General features: G+C 46.3%; 1 protein-coding gene across 1 annotated transcript; it reads right to left on the bottom strand.

Annotated features, from left to right (window-relative positions):
- Positions 1-1,062: 1,062 nt before the first annotated feature.
- On the bottom strand, positions 1,063-16,052 carry LOC310851272 (maestro heat-like repeat family member 5). Its single transcript, XM_083753496.1, has 20 exons — positions 15,924-16,052; positions 15,084-15,151; positions 10,377-10,545; positions 9,888-10,029; positions 9,692-9,810; positions 9,429-9,578; positions 8,909-9,051; positions 8,655-8,769; positions 8,407-8,543; positions 8,102-8,221; positions 7,854-7,968; positions 7,452-7,586; positions 7,143-7,307; positions 6,691-6,849; positions 6,478-6,582; positions 6,255-6,360; positions 5,946-6,008; positions 5,517-5,699; positions 5,259-5,427; positions 1,063-3,031 (listed from the first exon to the last, which is right to left on the bottom strand). The coding sequence occupies exons 1-19, from the start codon at positions 15,945-15,947 to the stop codon at positions 5,393-5,395; spliced, it is 2,253 nt and encodes a 750-aa protein (XP_083609622.1). The 5' UTR covers positions 15,948-16,052; the 3' UTR covers positions 1,063-3,031; positions 5,259-5,392.
- Positions 16,053-18,890: the final 2,838 nt, after the last annotated feature.

The following is an 18,890-nucleotide window of genomic DNA, read 5'->3' as shown; positions in this document are numbered from 1 at the left end:
TTAACAAGCTGGGTAAAAGGAAAGTTGGTGGTCTTAAAATTGGATGTGTATAAGGCCTTTGACACAATTAGACATAAATTCTTATGGAATATTATGCAGGAGGTAGGATTAGGAGAGAACTCTGTCAAGGCAATCCGGGAATTGTATAGAGAAGGGAAGGCTGTGGTCAGAGTGAACGAGGGGGTTCCAGATCAATTCAATATACAAAGAGGAGTTAAACAAGAATGTTCACTCTCACCACTACTATTTGCATTGGGTATGGAGTACTTGGCAGACAGAATACGAAAATCAGTAAGGATAAAAGGATATAAGAAAGGAAAGGAAGAAATTAAGTTAAACATGTATGCAGCTGCTATCCTATTATTATTTACAAACCCCTTAGAGGGTGTGAGAGAACTTATGATAATCCTGAAGGACTTTAAAGAGGAGTCGGGGAGTAAATTTGGAGAAGTCTGAAATTTTATTTTGGGATGTAAAGAAAGAGGAGAAGAAGGAAAATGCAAAAATGACAAAGATGGATATCAATAGGAAAAAAATTGAATACTTGGGGTAAATATTATTAAAAATAGTGCTAGGATTCCAGATGTAAATTACAAAGAAGCGTGGAGAAAGATCAAGAAGGATATAAAACCATGGAATAATAAGAATTTATTTATTCTAGGTAGGGTTAGAGCAGTTAAAATGTTTTTGGTACAGAAATTATTATATTTATTTCAAGTAATTACACTACCCATTAGGAAAATATGGTTCAAAACATGGAATAAGGTATTTTAAAATTGGAATTTTTGGAAGTAAAAGAGTTAGAACCCCAGACATAGTAAATTATTCATCTCAAGAAGAGATGGGATGGGGAATAGTGAACTTAGAATTTTACTATGAAACGTTCCAATTGAAAAATCTAATAGATATTGGATATAAGGAAGGGATTAAATGGATAAGACTGGAGAATGAAATAAATGAAAGAATAGGAAGAGAAGGGCTATTTAACAGAGATATTAACACAAGGCAGCAAGGAAATCAGCCCTGGAGGAACCTCTACCAGACTCTATGATAGCCTCCCTTTTGCCGACAGTTATTAATATGCAGGAAATGAAGCCCATTTATACAGAGAGAGAAGCAAAATGGGCCCACCAGGAAGGAAGAACCAGTTTCCCTCCCCATAAAGGATGGTTCATATTGCCAGATCAGCGGGTTTTTGTCCCAGAAACCCTAGGCAGAGAGGTGGTGAAGCAGTACCACGAGTCCACTCACTATGGAGCCACAGCATTGCGAGAAGGCCTAGGCAGGCAATTCTATATTGCCAGGCTATCTCAGCTGGCTGAGGCCGTGTCAAGAACGTGTCTCCTATGTGCCAAAAACATAGGAGTACAGCAGACAGGCTTAATGCCAATGGAGAACATGATTGTGGAATTCACGGAAATGCCTAGGGCAAGAGACTATTGTTATCTACTCATCTTTGTGGATACTCTGACGGGGTGGGTTGAGGCGTATCTCACAAGGACTGAGACAGCCCTGGAAGTTGTTAAGCACCTCTTAACCGAGACCATCCCGAGATTTGGGCTACCAAGCAGTATAGGCAGTGATAATGGACCAGCCTTTATCGTTTTGTCAGTGGAAGGTGTATACAAAGCCCTGCAGATACAATGGAAACTGCACGCTGCCTACCGACCACAGAGTTCCGGCAAGACAGAAAGAATGAACTGGACTCTTAAATCACAGCTGGCCAAATTGTGCCAGGAAACTCATGGCAATTGGGTGGACTTTCTACCCGTAGCCTTGCTCAGGATCAGATGTGCACCCACCAAGAGGCTGAAGCTCTCTCCCTTTGAGCTTTTGTATGGAATACCTCCTCCACTTACCACAGAAATAAGAGCAGACTTAGTGCAAATGGGAGGACAGATTACATCAGAACAAATCTAGTCTCTCTCTCGTGTTTTGATTTCTCTTAACAGGTGGCCCCTTGAATGTATGCCAATCAGCCTGGCTGAACCAATACAGCCCTTACAATCTGGAGATGACGTGTGGGTGAAGGAGTGGAAGAACAACCCGTTGGCTCCTAAGTGGCGTGGTCCATATGCCATCTTGCTTGCAACGCCTACCACGGTGAAAATGGCCGAGGTGACCCCCTGGATTGATCACTCTTGTCTGAAGTGGTCTGAGGGTCATTGAAACTGTGAGCAGAATCCTTCAGACCCCCTGAAGTTGAAGATCACCAGGAACCCCTGCCCCTAGCCCCACCGGGAGTGGGTTAGGGCACGAGCCCCAGACACCCGGTCGGCTCTCACTGCACCGGAAGCCAGTGAGTCTAAGCACACCCGAAGATTGAGGAACTGCACTGCCAGATGGGAGGATCTTTACCAGCTGAATTATCAGCTAGTCCTCAATTTGTGCCAGATTTAAATACAGACCCGCTGTACAGATTGTAGTTAGGAATGTGGATGGGCTAGGGAACATAATTGATAAGTGGGTAGAGTTGTTGGAGGATTACGGATGTCATATCCCCTTGTATTTTCATGATTGGTACATACCCGTTTGGGTACAAGCATTACCAAGGCAGCTGTGCCATATACCCATATACCCTTAGAAGGGTTTCGGCCAAGACCAACCTATCATAGGAGGTAAATGCCCGGGGAACCTAAAAGAACCGTAGTCGGGTTCTCTCACCCACCACCCCAAGGTGCACTTCCTCCCACCATACTGGTCACAGTAGCCTTCTTTCCTCCTCCACCCACAAACCCTTTTTGAGTAGCAATAGCAGGGTGTATACAGTGTGAATTGACCACTCCAGTTTGACTAGAACCCGGGGACCACTAAGAGGCTCTACTGGGTGCAGCGGAACGGAGGGTTGGCTCACTCTCCAGGTATGCTCTGGTCTTGGTTACCTCCAGTTCTTCTTACAGTAATAATAACTGTTCTCCTTCTTATCTTCTTTTACTACCCAGGAGGAATTGTTGATATCCTTGGGCTCCTTGAACCCGTGGAGTTCCTTGATCATGATGAAGTTGATGTTAACCCTGATGTGCATCTTGACCTTGAGGAGACCAATGACAAAAGAAAATGTTGTTGTAAAGAATGCTAAGCAGATGTTTCAAATATATGGAGAAAATGTCACCCTTTATTATGAACACCCTAGAAAGGTAGCTGACATATCCCAGGACTAATCAGGGACCCTGACATTGTCTTGGCAGGCCTAGTGTATAATCAAAGTGGCCTTTTCGTGACACCTCCTTCTGAAATGAATGATACCTCCTACCGATATTTCCGGTTCTCCAGAACCACCCAGGGCTTGTGCTTTTGTTGTTATGCCTCTGGATCATGGAACGCCAAATGGAAAGATTGGCCGCATGTCCAGCACCACCAACATAAAGGTTGGCTGGGAAATTACACACAGTGCACTGCTAAGTTATGGTTGTGGGGTTCCTTCAATGCCTCTTACCAAAGCAACACCACATCCTCAGATCTGTATCCATACTTTCCCAGTCAACTTCACTGGACAGGGATCCATCTGCTCTGGCTGGCTGATCAAGGACCCGAATCTTTGGTTCTTGTATAATGGGCCAGCCACTAATTACCACCCTGGTGATTATCAGTGTGTGGGAATAGGTGCCTTTACTTTCCCTGTGACTGTGGAGGCTTTTCCTCCTCTACCCTCTCTTAGAAACAGAAAGAGGAGAGAAGTCCAAGGGGAACAGTGCAGTGATGAGATTTTCCTGGCCCAGTCTGTGGGTGCTATTGGTGGAGGCTTTGTTAGCATCCTCACCATCGGCATACATCCAGGAGTTGTGGCTGAACAAAACCGTGAAGCACTATTTGCCCTAACATGCAGGTTGGAGAAAACCATCAATGCCACTACACATATCCTCCGACAGTTGCAGTCTGAGATTGAGGATTTGAACCAGATAGCAGCAGCTAATAGACTTGCTCCTGACTATCTCCTCGCCAAATCAGGAGGTTTTTGTAAAATAGTCCCGGAAGGCAAATGCAGAGTGAAGTTTCATGACCTCAACAACACTACTGAAGACGAGTTGCCAAAATTACAGGCCCTTATAAGTGATAACCATTGCTGCGTCTGTCGATTCTTGAGCATATTTTAAATGGGTAACAGGTATTCCTTATAGGTTTGCAACATACGCTTCTGGTTTCTTATTGAATGGTTTTTTAAAAAATCTTAATGATTTCTTCATGAACTTTGTTCCAAAAGCTTTTTATCTCCTTACAGCCCACCATATATGGTACATTGTTCCTATCTCAGTGTTACATCTCCAGCACACATTGGTTTTTTGCTTATAGTTTTTTGCCGATTCCTTGGGGCAGGGGTTAGGTACCATCGGTAGATCATTTTCATTAGATTCTCCCTTATTGTATAACATGCTGTGAACTTGATGTCAAATTTCCACAGCTAACATTATGTTGTGGCCAAAATCCTGTGCCCACTTTATCATAACGTCCTTTAGCATCTCATCCTTGAGTTCCCATTCCAAAAGTAGATCATACATCCTAGATAGGGTCTTTTTATTAGTTTGTACTAATTCCTTTTGTAATAATGACTTCTTTTCTCCAAAACCAATTTTCTTATCCTGATTAAATATATGCACTATTTGGTGATATTGAATCCAGCCGTTACAATACTGTTTAATTTCTTCATACGATTTTTAATTGGCCCTGTTCTTCCTTTATTAATTGTTGGTAAGTTGCCCAATTTGTGTCCATGTTTGTCTTTTTTACCGTTATCATCTCCACTGGGGATACCCACCAGGGTATTTTGGGCTCTAATAGTCTGTGGTACTTATCCCAGACCTTGTATAATTAAATTCTTACTATATGATTTTAAAAGTCCTTATGCACTGCCACTTTGTTGTATGATAGGTAGGCGTGCCATGTAAACCTTGTATTCCAACCTTCTAAATCTAATATATCAGCCTTCTTCAAGAAGGTGGGGTTGTTTTAAATGGTTGTTAAATGTGTTACGTTGATTTAGATTTTGTATTGGTGGGCTGGAGTGTTGTTTCAGGGCTTTTGTATTGTTTATTAGTGTGCATACATTAGTCTTGTGGCTCTTTTTAGTATGTTTTTATTATTTTAATTTATATTATGTTCTGATATTTTTATTATGAATTTTGTCCAGTGATTATTCTTATTATGTATTTTGTGCTTCGTATACTTGGTGCTGTGAACCACCCTGAGATTCAAAATCAAAAAAATCAACAATCCAAAACAACATCAACAAGAAACACAAAACCAACAAAAAGGTTTCCTACCGCTGTGTACGGAAGGTCGTGAGGGCAGCACCACTCCTCTTGGTCCATCCTGATGGCGTTGATGTTCCGGGCGCTGGTCCAGACTGGATCCCGTGGAGAGCAGAAGATGGTATCACTGCAGCACAACTCTGATGTTACGTTGCCTTGGCCTGGCGCAACTCCGGATGTTCTGTGAGGAGGAGAAAGGAGCTCCTTGAGAAACGTCCCATCCAGACATTCCACCAGATGTCCCAATAGCCCACCAGATGCCTCACTCACCTGGCATGCAGCTCAGGAAGTCCTGTGGGTAAGGTTCCCTGTGAACGCAGTGGAGCAGCCTCCTCAAAAAGCGCTGGACCCTGCCTTTCTTCCGATGTTTATAGGCCCGCTGCATGATGTTCAGGCAGCTCCTCCCTGTCTGCCTGAGCCCTTCTTCCTCGTGCTGCTGCATCTCTTCCAGCCCTGAGTGGCAAGGGAGAAAGGTTGAGCAAGGCGGAGATACACAGGAAAAGAGCCATGCATCAACAATATGAAAACAGCCGTCAGGTGTATTTGTGTGTGGGAGAGAGCAGTGAAGTCACATTCCAATTCTCTTTGCATGTTCATCTTGTGGCACCTCTGTCTGAACATACATCTGGGAATTTGCCTTCCCCTGAAGACCTTTCTCAGCAGAAGCATCCCTCCCTGCCCTCCGTACGTCTCACTCACATGTTCCATAGGATGCCATGTCTTGATCGTGGATGAAACTGGCATCCCGGAAAGCCAGATGACCTAGAGAGAGAGAGGGGGCAAGAAAAGGGACGTCATCTCAGTGCAAAGCAAGTGGAGACAGAGGCAGCTCGGCAGGAGGACAGGTATGCTCTATTGGTCTCCACCCTCGCGGAGCACTCAGAGCAAGATCTGGGCACAGATGGAGGCCTACCTAGCAGGTGGCCTGGGGACTTGTCCATCCTCCCTGCCATCATTACCAAGACGTTTCTGTCCATCCCTACCAGGGAAGGACGTTGCTTGACTTACCCAGAAGCAGAGCTGCCACCCTGGAGACTGATGGCAGCCTGTTGGCGGACGGCTTCGTACATGTCAAGGCAGCACTCCGAAGGATGTCCTTGCTGAAGGTCTTGCTCTGTGGGCAAAGACAAAGGAGAAGTGGCATCAGAGAAGCTTGAGAGCACAGCAGAAGAGCCTTGCACTCCCAGAGACATGCCTGGGCAAAGCTGCCAACGAAGCAGAAGGACCTTACCAGATGCTTGGCAGCCTGGTGCAGAGCAAAGTGGAGGCTAAATTTGTTGGGATGAGCCCACCACTTCACTTGTAGGGCTAGATGGGAAAGAGCCCTCCTTGCAGCCTGCAACACAAGAAGAGAAGAGGGTTACAAATTGCGGTACATAGTCTTGAAAGCTCCTGAGAACAATCTGTCCCTCCTACTGTGTAAGTCCACCTCTTTGGCCCTCACCTTGGCCACCTCGTCCTCGTCTTCGAGGTGAATGAGGACCACAACCAGTTCGTGAATGGCTTCTTCTTCTGTTGATGTTATTGGAAGCCTTTGGTCTCTCACCCAGCCCCGAAGCAGCCCCAGATGTTGGATGGCTGATGCCCGGACGGAGGCTTCCTCCTGTAGGCAGAAAATATCAGAGGTTGTATTTCTCATCAGATCAGTTTCCTTTATCCTGCCCACTGGGGTGCTTTGAGGCTGCTCAGCCCCCTATCCTCCTCCTGGGGGAAACTGGGGGCAGGGGTGACTCTCCCCCTGTGTTTTCCAGGCAGGCTTCCAAGAGAAGGTGCTCCAGAGGAACACCCTCCTGAAACCAGAACATCTCCGCTGCATGCCAGTCTAAATCCCACCCTTCCTCTTCCAAAGCATTCCTCCTCCACCGGGTGTGATGTCATGTTTTCCTTCGTACTCACATGGGCAGCCAGACCGCAGTAGGTTGCCGCCAGCATCTTCAGGTCTTCCTCTCCCAGCTCCCTGGAATGGTAGGCTTGGTCTACTAGCTCTATCAACTCTGGGAGGACATCAGCTTCTGCAGAAGGGAGGGAATCCAGCAGCAACAGCCGCAGAAGCGAAGGGTCCTACACAAAAGAGAGAATCCTTTCAAAGGTCTGAAAGGCCTCATGCACAGGCCCTTCAGTATTGTGCCAGCAAAAGAGTGCTGGACCATGATTAGAATCGAGATCTGTACCCCTCCTCCCTCCCTCCCTCTGAGCATCACTTGCCATGTCAGAGTCCAGAAGCAGGGATATCCCTCTGATGCTGAGCTTCCGGACTTGCAGGTGGTCGTGTGCCAGCCAGTTGAGGAGCTGCTCCAGTGTATCCTCACAGGGATAGACCTCCAGACGGCAGCTGAGCAGCTAAAGAGGCCCAAAGAGAAAGAAACTCTTCAGGGATGAGAGGCTGAGGCAGGTTCTCCTTTTACCCACCATTTGCAATTCTGCACAGAGCAAACCCACTGAAGTGAATGGACCAAAGTTTGTCATGTACATCAAATCCAATGGGTCTACTCTGAGGAGCACTAAAACAGGCAACAGTCCTTAGGCTCAAAGTAGCCCAACACTTGGCAGAATCCAAGCCAGGGCCTCCTTGCTGCACCCATTTCCTCCCGCGTCAGTCCCCCTCACCTCAATGTAGATAGCTGCCGCGACTTGTGGCATTCCGGCAAACTCCTGGTCCTTGAGAGCAGCGATGATGCTTTCCACCATGGGAGGGATCCACCAGTGTCGCTTTCTGATAGCTCTGAAATGGAGAAACAGATCTTGGTAAGGAAGGGAAAGACACCGCAGGAAGCAAACAGGGGCACAGTCCGACCCCGTGCCTTCAGCTCCGTTTGCCGGACTACTGGGGAAGGTCACCGCGTTCTTCCTCTTACCTCACCATGGCAGACAACCCCTGGCTGAAAGTCTCCCGGCAGAAAAGTTGGTCGACGATGGCCGCCTCCACTTGCTCTCCAGTGGTGCCAAGAAGGAGGTGCAGAACTTCCTTAGCCCCTCTGCAACAAAAACAAGGCCAGTTTTACCAGAAGGGTCATTGCCACACACTCAAATTCCTTCCCCATCCCTCCTCCCCAGCAGCCGCCTGAAGGAGAGCCTCCCTTGGAAAACCAAGCTGGACCAGAAACCCCCCGAGGTTGAAGGGGAAAGGACTCCATTGGTCCCTTTGCAACACACTACTCACCCGAGGAATTCCTGATCATAGTGGAAGTTGATAACCATCCCCAGGAGAGCGATCAGCAGCTGTGGGAAGTTCCGGCGCACAGCTGCCTTGAAGTCCTCCATCCTGAGGATGGCGTGCAACAGGCTGGTGAGATGTTGCTGGAAGAGAGAGGGGTGCAAGTCACTTTATCTGCTTTCCTGCAGAATACAGGAATCCCTATATATTACCCTGGGAAGAAGGAAGCCAGAATGCAGGTAGTTGGTCCTTACCACTTGGGTGGCAGATTCCGCCAAGGGGCTTTGGTAAAGCTGCTCGGCCGTGAGATGGATCAGTTGTTCTGGGTCGGCCGATGCTAACACCTCCTTCCACACTCTCTCGCAGTCTCTGTGAATGCAAAAACAAGAGCAATGGTCAGATTCAAGTCTTCTGCTTGCTGCCATGCTCCAGAGAGAGGAAATTCTGAGCAAGCCCTGCAGCTTGCCAACCTTCCCCTTAGCCCAGTAGAACCTGGAGGGCTCCATACCTGAAGGGAAACTGGAGGAGGTATTCAACCACTTTGTCCAGGTGGTGGTGTGACAATATGGACAAAGCGAAGACGGCCATGCTTCTGCCTTGCACTGTAGGCCCCTGGCTGATCTTATAGAAGGCCTCCAGCAGCACCTTCACCTGTCAGAGAAAAGGAGAGGGTTGCTTGGAGAGTACAAGGAAGCGGGGCTGTCTGCAGGCGGATCCCTCCATCCCAGCCTCTTCCTTCCAAGGTACCACTCAGGGTCCTGGGGAGTATTGGACCCAGGCAGCTCCAGGTCACCAGTTCCCCTATCCATTGTGGGCCAAGAGAAGAAGCTTGCCAGCCTGCTCCCAGAAGGAGGAGGATTCCCCATCCCTGAATCCATTTTTCTCAGGACCCTTGGCTGAGGTTCTTGTCCTGACATTGCCAGGCCCCTCTCAACTAACATGTATCCTGGCCACCCAATGGCATGAGGTGGCCTCCCCTACACCAAAGCAGAGAATCTTCTTCTCTCCTACCTTTGCAGATGCCTTACCTCCACTTTTGTGCCGCCAAACTGCTTGATGAATTCTTGCAGTAAGTGGGAGATATCCAACGGGTTGAAGCTGCTCTCGACAACCAGGTCTCTGGCCAGGAAGCACATTGCCTCCAAGAGCTGGTCCGCAGGGAGAAAGGCGCCAAAGACCTGAAGCAAGAGAGGAAGGTCAGAGATGCCCACAGGTCAGGGCTGGGGAGCAGAAAGCCCAGGTGCTGCCTCTGCAGAACCCAGAACATGTGGCTTGAGAGACAGCGACTTACCCTGGCAAGATGGTAACAATTATTCACGAACAATTCAGGAACCAGTCCTCCGGTGGATTTGAGGACCTTCTCAGCTCTGGTGATAAGTATATGGTTCCATGACGTTCGTTCCAGCATCTCTGCAAAGGAAAGCCAAAGGGTTAGTTTGGGTCTTGCTCATCCCAACCCATTCTGGGATACATTCTTCTAGTCTTACCTTCGTTGCACCGCAGGATGGGCAGAAGATGGCAGAGAGCCTCTGCTGCCCGCTGCCTGCTCTCCGGGTCTGGATCCAACGCACAAAGACAGGAAATCGCCACCAGTTGGCCAAAGGAGGATGCAGAAACCGCTACTGATGGCTGAGAAGAAACCCAGAGAAGGGACTGATAAGAGAAGCAACCCATCACCATTTTTCCTATAACATTTTAATTAAATCTTCCAAACATTCCAAAACATTTAGCATCCTATGCAGAAAAAAACCATTTCTTTTTGACTCCCCACCCCTCTTTTCCTGATGTTCACTTTTTTTCTCAGCTGTTTTACTCACTGGGGTTCGTTCTGCTATGGCCCAGCTCTGTTCTCAAAATTGGGTAAGTGCTGGGATGCCTGATTGTCCCTTGGGCACCTTGCAGGGTGGGCCTAGAAGCAGCAGCCTGAAGGCCTTGACAGCCCTGCATGATTGCAATTCTTCCCTTCAGAAACTCACAGATTCCTGGATCTTCTGCAGGAAGGCGGAAAGATCTTGGAGCGCCTTCCTTCGGATCTTCCCACTCTTCATCGTTGCGACGACCTCCGTAAGTCTGGTCTTCAGCTGGTCTCTGCTGTTGCTTTCAGGAAGAAGATCAGCCGCATCCGGAGAAGCTGTGGTTGGGATGCTGAGGGGAGAGAGGAGGAGCACTTTTGTAAAATGGTTTTATTGCCTCCCATCCTTCAAAGACCCCAAGCACCACCACCATAGAAATGGACCGGGGTTTTTTGTTTTGTTTTGTTTTGTTTTAAATAAATTTTATTAGTATTTTCCACACAACAACAACACGAAAGATATATAAAAATAACAATATACAACACACAAAAATCAACCTTCGAAAACTAAAGCAAGCAACAAAAAACAAATAAAAAACCTAATCCATATCTTACAAGTTACTATTATAAACACTAAAACAACAACAAGAAGACACTGACTTCCACCAATCCCACAGCACCTCCTTTATCTCTCATTGTGTCTTCCTGTTTTCCTGTTTTCTTTATCACCTCTATCCTAACATCTAGATAAAAATCCCTCTTTCATATCCTTTCACTTCACAAGGTTATTCCAGACTCAGCCAGATTTCTGTCCTCGAACTTTGACTTTTGAGGTATTCATTTAGGCACTCCCATTCTTTTTTTACTTCACTTTTTGGTTTTTGTCTTATTATGTCTGTCAATTTGGCTAATTCTAAGTATTCTGAGAGCTTACATAGCCACTCTCCCTTAGTGGGTAACTGATTCCCTTTCCAGTACTTAGCCACCAGGATTCTTGCTGCAAACGTTGCGTACAAGAAAAATTTAGTTTTGTCTTTTGGAATATAGTCATTTAAAATTTATAAAAGGAATGCCTCTGGCCTTTTACTATATGATATTCTTAATATTTTCTTTATTTCTTCGTGGATCATGCTCCAAAATTTCCCAATTTCGGGGCATGTCCACCACATATGGTAGAAGGTTCCTTTTTGTATCTTGCATCTCCAGCACTTATTATTATATGAGCTTCCGGGGAAGATGGCGCCAGGTCAAGTCTCAACTGAGTCTCTGCTGCGTGAGTAGGAGCTCTAATGATCAAATTACCCTGATAAAAAGGCTCAACCTATGAAAATATCTGCCAACTTTTATCAGTAAAGGACTCCGGGAGCTGTCGGGTGGACTTTTAAACCTCCCCTCCCTTTTAAAGCTACTTAAATCAACTTTGAACCACCTACCTTGAAAAGCCCATAAAGTGGGTTGGATAAAACAGCCCCATTTATTTCTGAGTACGAAGATGGTACTTACGAGACAATGTTGCAAAGAACTGGGGATTTCACCTTTACAACCTGTCACAACTCCCCCAAAGAAAAAACAGGCCAAAATTTCAACCTACTTCCATCCCAAGGCTGATGAAGCAAATAATCCAGGAAACCTCCATTCTCATGAGTGGTCTATTGACCACACCTGGATTGGAAGGGAGGAAAAAACTAACATTGGAGGTGAGGGAGTGGACCTAGCAACAGAACTAAAACAAGCTGAGCTAGCCAAAGAGGGACCTGAAGCAAGTTTAGAACAGGAGCTATTCCTGGAAAACCTAGAAGCCATGTCAAACGAGCCTCCTTTCCCCTCCCTATCAGGATAGTTCCAATCTATAAAAAGGGCAACAGAGGGGACCCAGCAAATTATAGGCCAATTCGTTTATTAAGTTTGATCAGTAAACTCTACGCAAAGCACCTCCTTAATAAGTTTACAGAATGGCTAGAGAATGAAGATGTCCTGGCAATAGAACAAGCGGGCTTCAGACCTGGGAGGTCCATGACAGATCACTGCCTAACGCTACAACATCTCATCGACAATTACAAATCAGGAGGACAGGCCTCACTATACACTGCCTTTGTCGACCTAAAAGCAGCCTTTGATACAGTCTCCAGAACCAGACTCTGGGACAGACTCCAGCGTACCAATATAGATAGAAGGCTCCTGCTCTTAATCCAGGCACTGCACGCAAACACGGCTCTTAGAGTCAGGTGCAGCCGCCTAGGACACCTAACGGACCCAATTAATACCTTCAAAGGAGTCAGGCAAGGGTGCCTATTGGCCCCTCTACTATTTAATTTCTATCTAAATAACTTAGTATCTGCACTCAATGACTGAGAACTCCACCTGCCAAAGCTTGCAAATCGGCATATTTCGGTCCTGCTATATGCCGATGATGCGGTAATTCAATCTAGAACCCCCATTGGACTCAAAAGAGCACTAAGAAAGCTCACAGCATACTGTGAATCTGAATGTCTCAAAATCAACTATCAAAAGACCAAGATACTCACTTTTGGGGGGAAAACCAAAGCTTAGAAGCTGGGAATTCCAAGGCCATAAATTAGAACAAGTCACAAACTACAAGTATCTAGGAATGGTGGTACAGGCCTCAGGAACCAACAAACTACACATAAACTCCATCGGGAGTTCAGCGGGGGAAAACCGCAAATTGTATTCTTAAATTCTTCAGAGCACAAGGGGGCTTCTTCGTCTCCGCAGCTCTAAAATTATACAAGGCCAAAACTTTGGCACAACTCCTGTATGGTTCCTTTTTGGGTCCGTCTTCGTCTGCTTTCTCCCCCCTTGAGAGATTTCAATCTAGACTTCTTAGAGCTCTCCTCCAAGTCCCCAGATGTGTCTCAAACACATGGGTGAGATTGGAAACGAGGATGATGAGAGTGGAGGCTAGCATCTGCCTAACATCAATCTACAAATGGCTGACATTGAACCTGCTCCCCCGAGGGATAGCCCCACTGATCCTCTGTGACCAATTCCAGTCGGGCTGGCAGACTGCAGTTCTGAACACCCTCCAGAAACTGGGTTTTGCCCCTCAAGCCCTTCTAAGTCTGGGCTTGGGCCAGGCAAAAGCCATGGTCAGGCAAAGAATATTAGATACCGAGAGACAACAGGACTGTGCAAGGTGCCCCGACTATAAAATTGGAGAAATCGAGAGAGATATAGCTGCATCGGCAGCATAGCTCTTCTTTCTCGTATCTAGAAATGCAAGAAGGGCCTTTACACTCGCCAGAAGCGCAGCTCTTCCCTCGCCGGTCCTAGATGGAGCCTTTAGAAAAGTCCCCTATGCTCAGAGACTTTGCACCTGTCCATTGAGAGAGATAGGAAGCCCAGAACACTTGTTCTTTAAATGTCCCTTTTACGAAGAGGCACATAGTAAGTTCATTGATCCCCTACTGGTGAGGCTCGCCGACCTCCCGCAAAAGCAAAAATTTGACCTTTTGCTGTTAGGCAAAGATCAGAAGATGGTCGCCTGGATGGTCGCCAGATTCTCTGTACAAATCTATAGGCGCAGACCATCGCCCAACTCAAAATAGTCCGGCATGAAAATTCCCAAACTCGGTTCCATGGGTGACTCTGAGTCAACTCCCTGGGATAGTTTATTGTTGCACATTGTTTCTAAATTTATTGTTGTACATTGTTTTAATTGTCTGTTTTAACCATATTTGCACATCAGTTTCTAATGCTGTGAGTGTCCTCTATTTCAGAGGCTTCTACTCTGCAGCCTCTTATAGTTGTTTTAACTGCGAGTCTTTTAGTTCTTAACGCTCTTACAGTTGTTTTAAGTGCATGTTTTTATTTGTTTTAGTTCTTATCTGTTTTAATTATCAATTTTTATCCATCCATTATCCGTGTTTAATCTTGTATCTTATTCAGATGTTTTATCCTATGCTTGTTTCTTTGTTCTTATCTGCTGCAACATTTATCAGTTAAAAAAAATCCTACCCGCTATTTTATTTATATGTTGTTGTTTTTTTATCCTGGTCTGTGACCATAATAAAGTTCATTCATTCATATTATGTTTTATTCATTTTTGCAAGCCTTTCTGGTGCAAGGTACCACCTGTGATGCATTTTCATATAGGTCTCTCTTATTAGGTAACATGCTGTAAAAATTTATATTTTTTGTCCATAGTCTTTCCCATTTATTATATTCAATTGGGTGGCCCAGATCTTGTTCCCATTTTTAATAGTGTCTCCTTTTTCCTCCTTTTCTATTTTCCCATTTTGTACCAGTTTTTATATTTTTGAGAGAGTCTGTTGGTTGTTATATAAAATTTCTTTTTCCCATGCCGAGATTTTTTTATCAAACACCTTAAGCTTACTATCCTTCTCAAATATTATTTTTAATTGGAAATATTCTAATCAATTCACCCCCCCCCTCTCTTTTAATTCTTCAAATTTCTTTACTGTTGGGCAATCTTTGATCTCTTCTACGAGTTCCCTATATGTTAGCCAGCTATCTTTCATATTGCTTCTATGCAAGGCTGATGACTCTATAGGTGATAGCCACCATGGAGTTTTGGCTGTTGCTATTGTTTTATTTCTTTCCCAAACTTCAAATAGGGCCTTTCTCACCAAATGATTAGTGAATCCTCTATGTGTTTTTATTTTATCGTGACCCAGGTAGCCATGCCACCCGAAAACTTTGTCCCAGCCCTCCAGGTCTAACATTTCAGTATCTGTCAGTAACATCCAATCTTTCAGCCATGTCGTGCATGCAGCCTCAAAATACAGCTTGAGGTTTGGGGCTGCAAACCCGCCCCTTTCTCTAGGCTCCATCAGTACTTTGAACCTTATTCTTACCGGGGGTTTTTAAAAAAAGCAATTGATTATGGGGGAGGGGATTACCACAGGATTACCTTGGAGGAAGATCCTCCCCATCTTCCAGGCTGATTTCTGATATTTGATCTTCATCAAAATCAATTCCCTGTCCATGAGAAAAGAGAAACGTCAGAATGTGAAGAATGGATTAGACCCATCAAGCAGTTGGTCCCTTACCTTTCCCGCCCAACCTGGCCACAGTGATCCATGCGACGGTCACCTCCAGGCTTGACTACTGTAATTCGCTCTACGCGGGGCTGCCCTTGAAGCTGTCCCAGAAACTCCAGCGGGTGCAGAATGCTGCAGCGAGGCTCCTCACGGGGTCTCTGCCATGGGAGCATATTCACCCAGTGCTTTTCCAGCTGCACTGGCTCCCAGTGGAGTACAGGGTCAGATTTAAGGTGCTGCTTTTGACCTTTAAAGCCCTTCACAGCCTCGGACCCTCGTACCTACGGGACTGCCTCTCCCGGTATGCCCCACGGAGAGCCTCAAGGTCCATAAATAACAACACCCTAGTGGTCTCAGGCCCTAAGGAAGTTAGATTGGCTTCAACCAGAGCCAGGGCCTTTTCAACACTGGCTCCAGCCTGGTGGAACGCTTTGTCTCATGAGACTCGGGCTATGCAGGATCTGATCTCTTTCCGCAGGGCCTGTAAGACAGAGTTGTTCTACCTGGCCTTTGGCTTAGAATCAGTTTGATTCCCTCCCCCTCTTTCTATTTCCTTTTCCCTCCTGTGAAGAGGCTGCATCCTACTATTTTAATGTTGTATCTTAATCTTTTAAATTGTATTTTAATCAACTTGTTTTTATTATTGGTTGTTAGCCACCCTGAGCCAGGTCTTGGCTGGGGAGGGCGGGGTATAAATAACCTCTATTTACCTCCAGGAGTCTTCGGGACGCCATCCTCTCCTGTAGTGACTGCGCGAAGGTCACTACAGCCCACCTCCTCCAACCTCGAGATGCTGAGGAACCTCAAACGGTCACAAGCTCCGTTGCTAGGCAACGGCAGTTGAGACCATGGAATTCCCGGCCTCAGTGCCAAGGTTCTAGGAGAGTCCGTGTGGCCTAGTGGTTAGAACAATGTTAATAGATAGATAGATAGATAGATAGATAGATAGATAGATAGATTCTTTATTGTCATTACACAAGTGCAACATTGCACAAGTGCAACGAAATTGGATGCCATCCCTTAAAAACAACAAAAGCAAAACAACAACAACAACCAAACAAACCACATTCCAGCCACACCCACACCCACACCCATCAAACTCCCAGGTCACACTATCGAGTTACTGCATTTAAGAAGGCCACAGCTCTTGGATAGAAACTATTTTTCAGTCTATTTGTCCTTGACTTGATGTTTCTGTATCTCCTGCCAGAAGGCAGTAGTACAAACAGACTGTGTCCCGGGTGAGATGCATCCTGCAGGATATTGTTTGCTTTCCTAAGACAACGGGAACCGTACAGTTCTTCCAAAGATGGGAGGGGATGACCAATAATCCTTTGGGCTGTGGTTATGACCTTCTGGAGCACCTTCCTCTTCCTAGCTGTACAGCTGGAGAACCAGGCACAAATACAGTATGTGAGAATGCTCTCTATGGAGCCTCGGTAGAAGGACACCAGCAGTCTCTCACTCAGATTGTTCTTCTTTAAAAGTCTGAGGAAATAAATTCTCTGCTGGGCCTTCTTCACCAGAGCAGTGGTATTTGCGCTCCAAGTCATGCCCTGATCGATAGTCACTCCCAAAAACCTGAATTCCGCCACCCTCTCCACCCGTTCCCCGTTGATATACAAGGGCTGAATGTCCGCCTTTTTTTCCCTGTAATCCACCACCAATTCCTTGGTCTTAGTCGTATTAAGAGCCAGATTGTTCTCTCCACACCAAGCACAAAGCCGCTCCACCTCGTCCCGATAGGCGGACTCATCCCCTCCTGAAATGAGCCCCACCACCGTAGTGTCATCAGCAAACTTGATGATTTTGTTGCTGGAATAAATGGCTGTACAATCATACGTATAGAGAGTATAGAGCAGGGGACTCAACACACAACCCTGTGGTGAGCCGGTGTTAAGGCTAAGGGCTGTGGACATATGTGACCCTACTCTAACCCTCTGAGAACGTTCTGACAAAAAGTCCAAAACCCAGAGACAGGTGGAGTTGGAGAGTCCAATCGCCTCTAGCTTGGACACCAGTCTATGGGGGAGGATAGTGTTAAAAGCAGAGCTAAAATCCACAAACAGCAGCCTCACATAACTCCCCGGCTGCTCCAGATGGAACAGAGCAGCATGGAGAGTGGTAGTGATAGCGTCTTCCGTGGATCTATTTGCCCTGTATGCAAACTGGTAGTTGTCAAAAGTTGATGCAAGACAGGAAATAATGTGACGGCGCACCAGTTTCTCGAAACACTTCATGATGATTGGAGTCAGTGCAACTGGTCTGTAGTCGTTCAGACTACTGATTGTGGATTTTTTAGGCAGAGGAACAATAGTTGACGACTTCAGGCAGGGTGGGACAATAGACTGGTGTAAGGACTTGTTGAAGATCTTAGTAAAGACCCTCGCCAGCTGATCCGCACAGCCCTTCAACACCTTTCCCGTGATGCCATCAGGTCCAGCAGCCTTCCTCGGATTCACCATCCTCAATACCTGTCTCACCTCATGCTCCTCTACAGTGAATGAGGGGCCCCTATGGGCTGGTGGCTGTAATACCGGCGTCTCAGGTGGCTCCTTCTCGAAGCGAGCAAAGAAGAAGTTAAGCTCCTCCGCCAGCAAAGGGTCACCGTCGACAGCACCAAGGTTAGGTTTGTATCTAGGTTTGTAAGGTTTGGTATCTGAAGAAGTGTGCATGCACACGAAAGCTCATACCAAGAACTGACTTAGTTGGTCTTTAAGGTGCTACTGGAAGGATTTTTGTGTGTGTGTGTGTTTTTACATTCTTTCTGTGAGGCTCCAGAGCCCAGCTATGTCACCCCTTGCCAGCAGAGCTGGCAGCCTCTCGTCCTTTTTCTGACTCCTTCCTTTGTGGAGTATTCCTTCTTCTCTTCTTGCCTCTCCTTCGGAGTCCTCTGGACAGCCGCAGCTGCCGCCCCTTCCCTAAAGAGAGGTACCTCCTCATGCTGCCCCACAGGGGCCTGGGAAGTACCCCCTGGCCAGCTCCAGAGGCACCGTTCGCCTGGGGAGCTTGTAGCCAGGGGTGCTGGAACAAACAGCTGTGTAAACCTTTGGGAGGCAGAGATGCAAGAAGGCATGAGGAGGGGAGAGAAAGAGGGACAGAGGCCAGTGTTGCTCCCAGCACCCTTGACCAAGCACCCTTGACCATTCAAGGCACCAAAGGGTGCCACAGCACCCTGGTTGAAAACCACTGCCCACCCAACAAGCATCATACATGCATCACAGAGGCAGTCTTGTCTCCTGGCTTGTCTCTTGTCATGATACCTGACAATGTTTGCTGGTTGCCCTTTCCTGACCAGTCTGAGCCTTTCCCTTGAAATGGCAAATATCTCAGTTCTTGAATCCATTGTCACAGATCTACCCCTATTTATGTGAGATGTTTATAGCTTTGGAAGGATTTGTAAGTGAAAAGAAGTATTGGGAAAGGTTTTTCCTTCAACTGCAGAGTAAATATCTGGGGTCATTAAGAGGGTTAAGATGGCTTCAGGATTGCTCTATGAACTCAAAGAAAGTGTCTTTTTTTTCAGGGAATATTTTATAATTTTTGAATGGTGAAGGATTGTTTTTTCTCTAGGGTGTGTGTCTGCTATGTGTGCACCTTCAGATTTGTGTAACACTCATGCCAACTTTGGTTGCCCAGCGCCTGCAAGCCCCCTTGCAGTTTTTTTTTTTGTTTTT

Source organism: Podarcis gaigeae (genome assembly GCF_964106915.1).
Source record: "Podarcis gaigeae genome assembly, chromosome: 8".
Taxonomy (NCBI): domain Eukaryota; kingdom Metazoa; phylum Chordata; class Lepidosauria; order Squamata; family Lacertidae; genus Podarcis; species Podarcis gaigeae.
Note: the sequence above shows the minus strand (reverse complement) of the source record. Positions and strands in the feature narration are given on the sequence as shown.

What these genes read in the sequence shown, in the direction of transcription:
- LOC310851272 (XM_083753496.1), bottom strand. Translation starts at nt 15,947, where the DNA reads ATGGCGTCCCGAAGACTCCTGGAG. An exon ending in CATCCTGCGGTGCAACGAAG is followed by an intron (nt 9,811 to 9,887) that starts GTAAGACTAGAA and finishes TTTCCTTTGCAG; the next exon opens with AGATGCTGGAACGAACGTCA. An exon ending in GGGTTGTCTGCCATGGTGAG is followed by an intron (nt 7,969 to 8,101) that starts GTAAGAGGAAGA and finishes TCTCCATTTCAG; the next exon opens with AGCTATCAGAAAGCGACACT.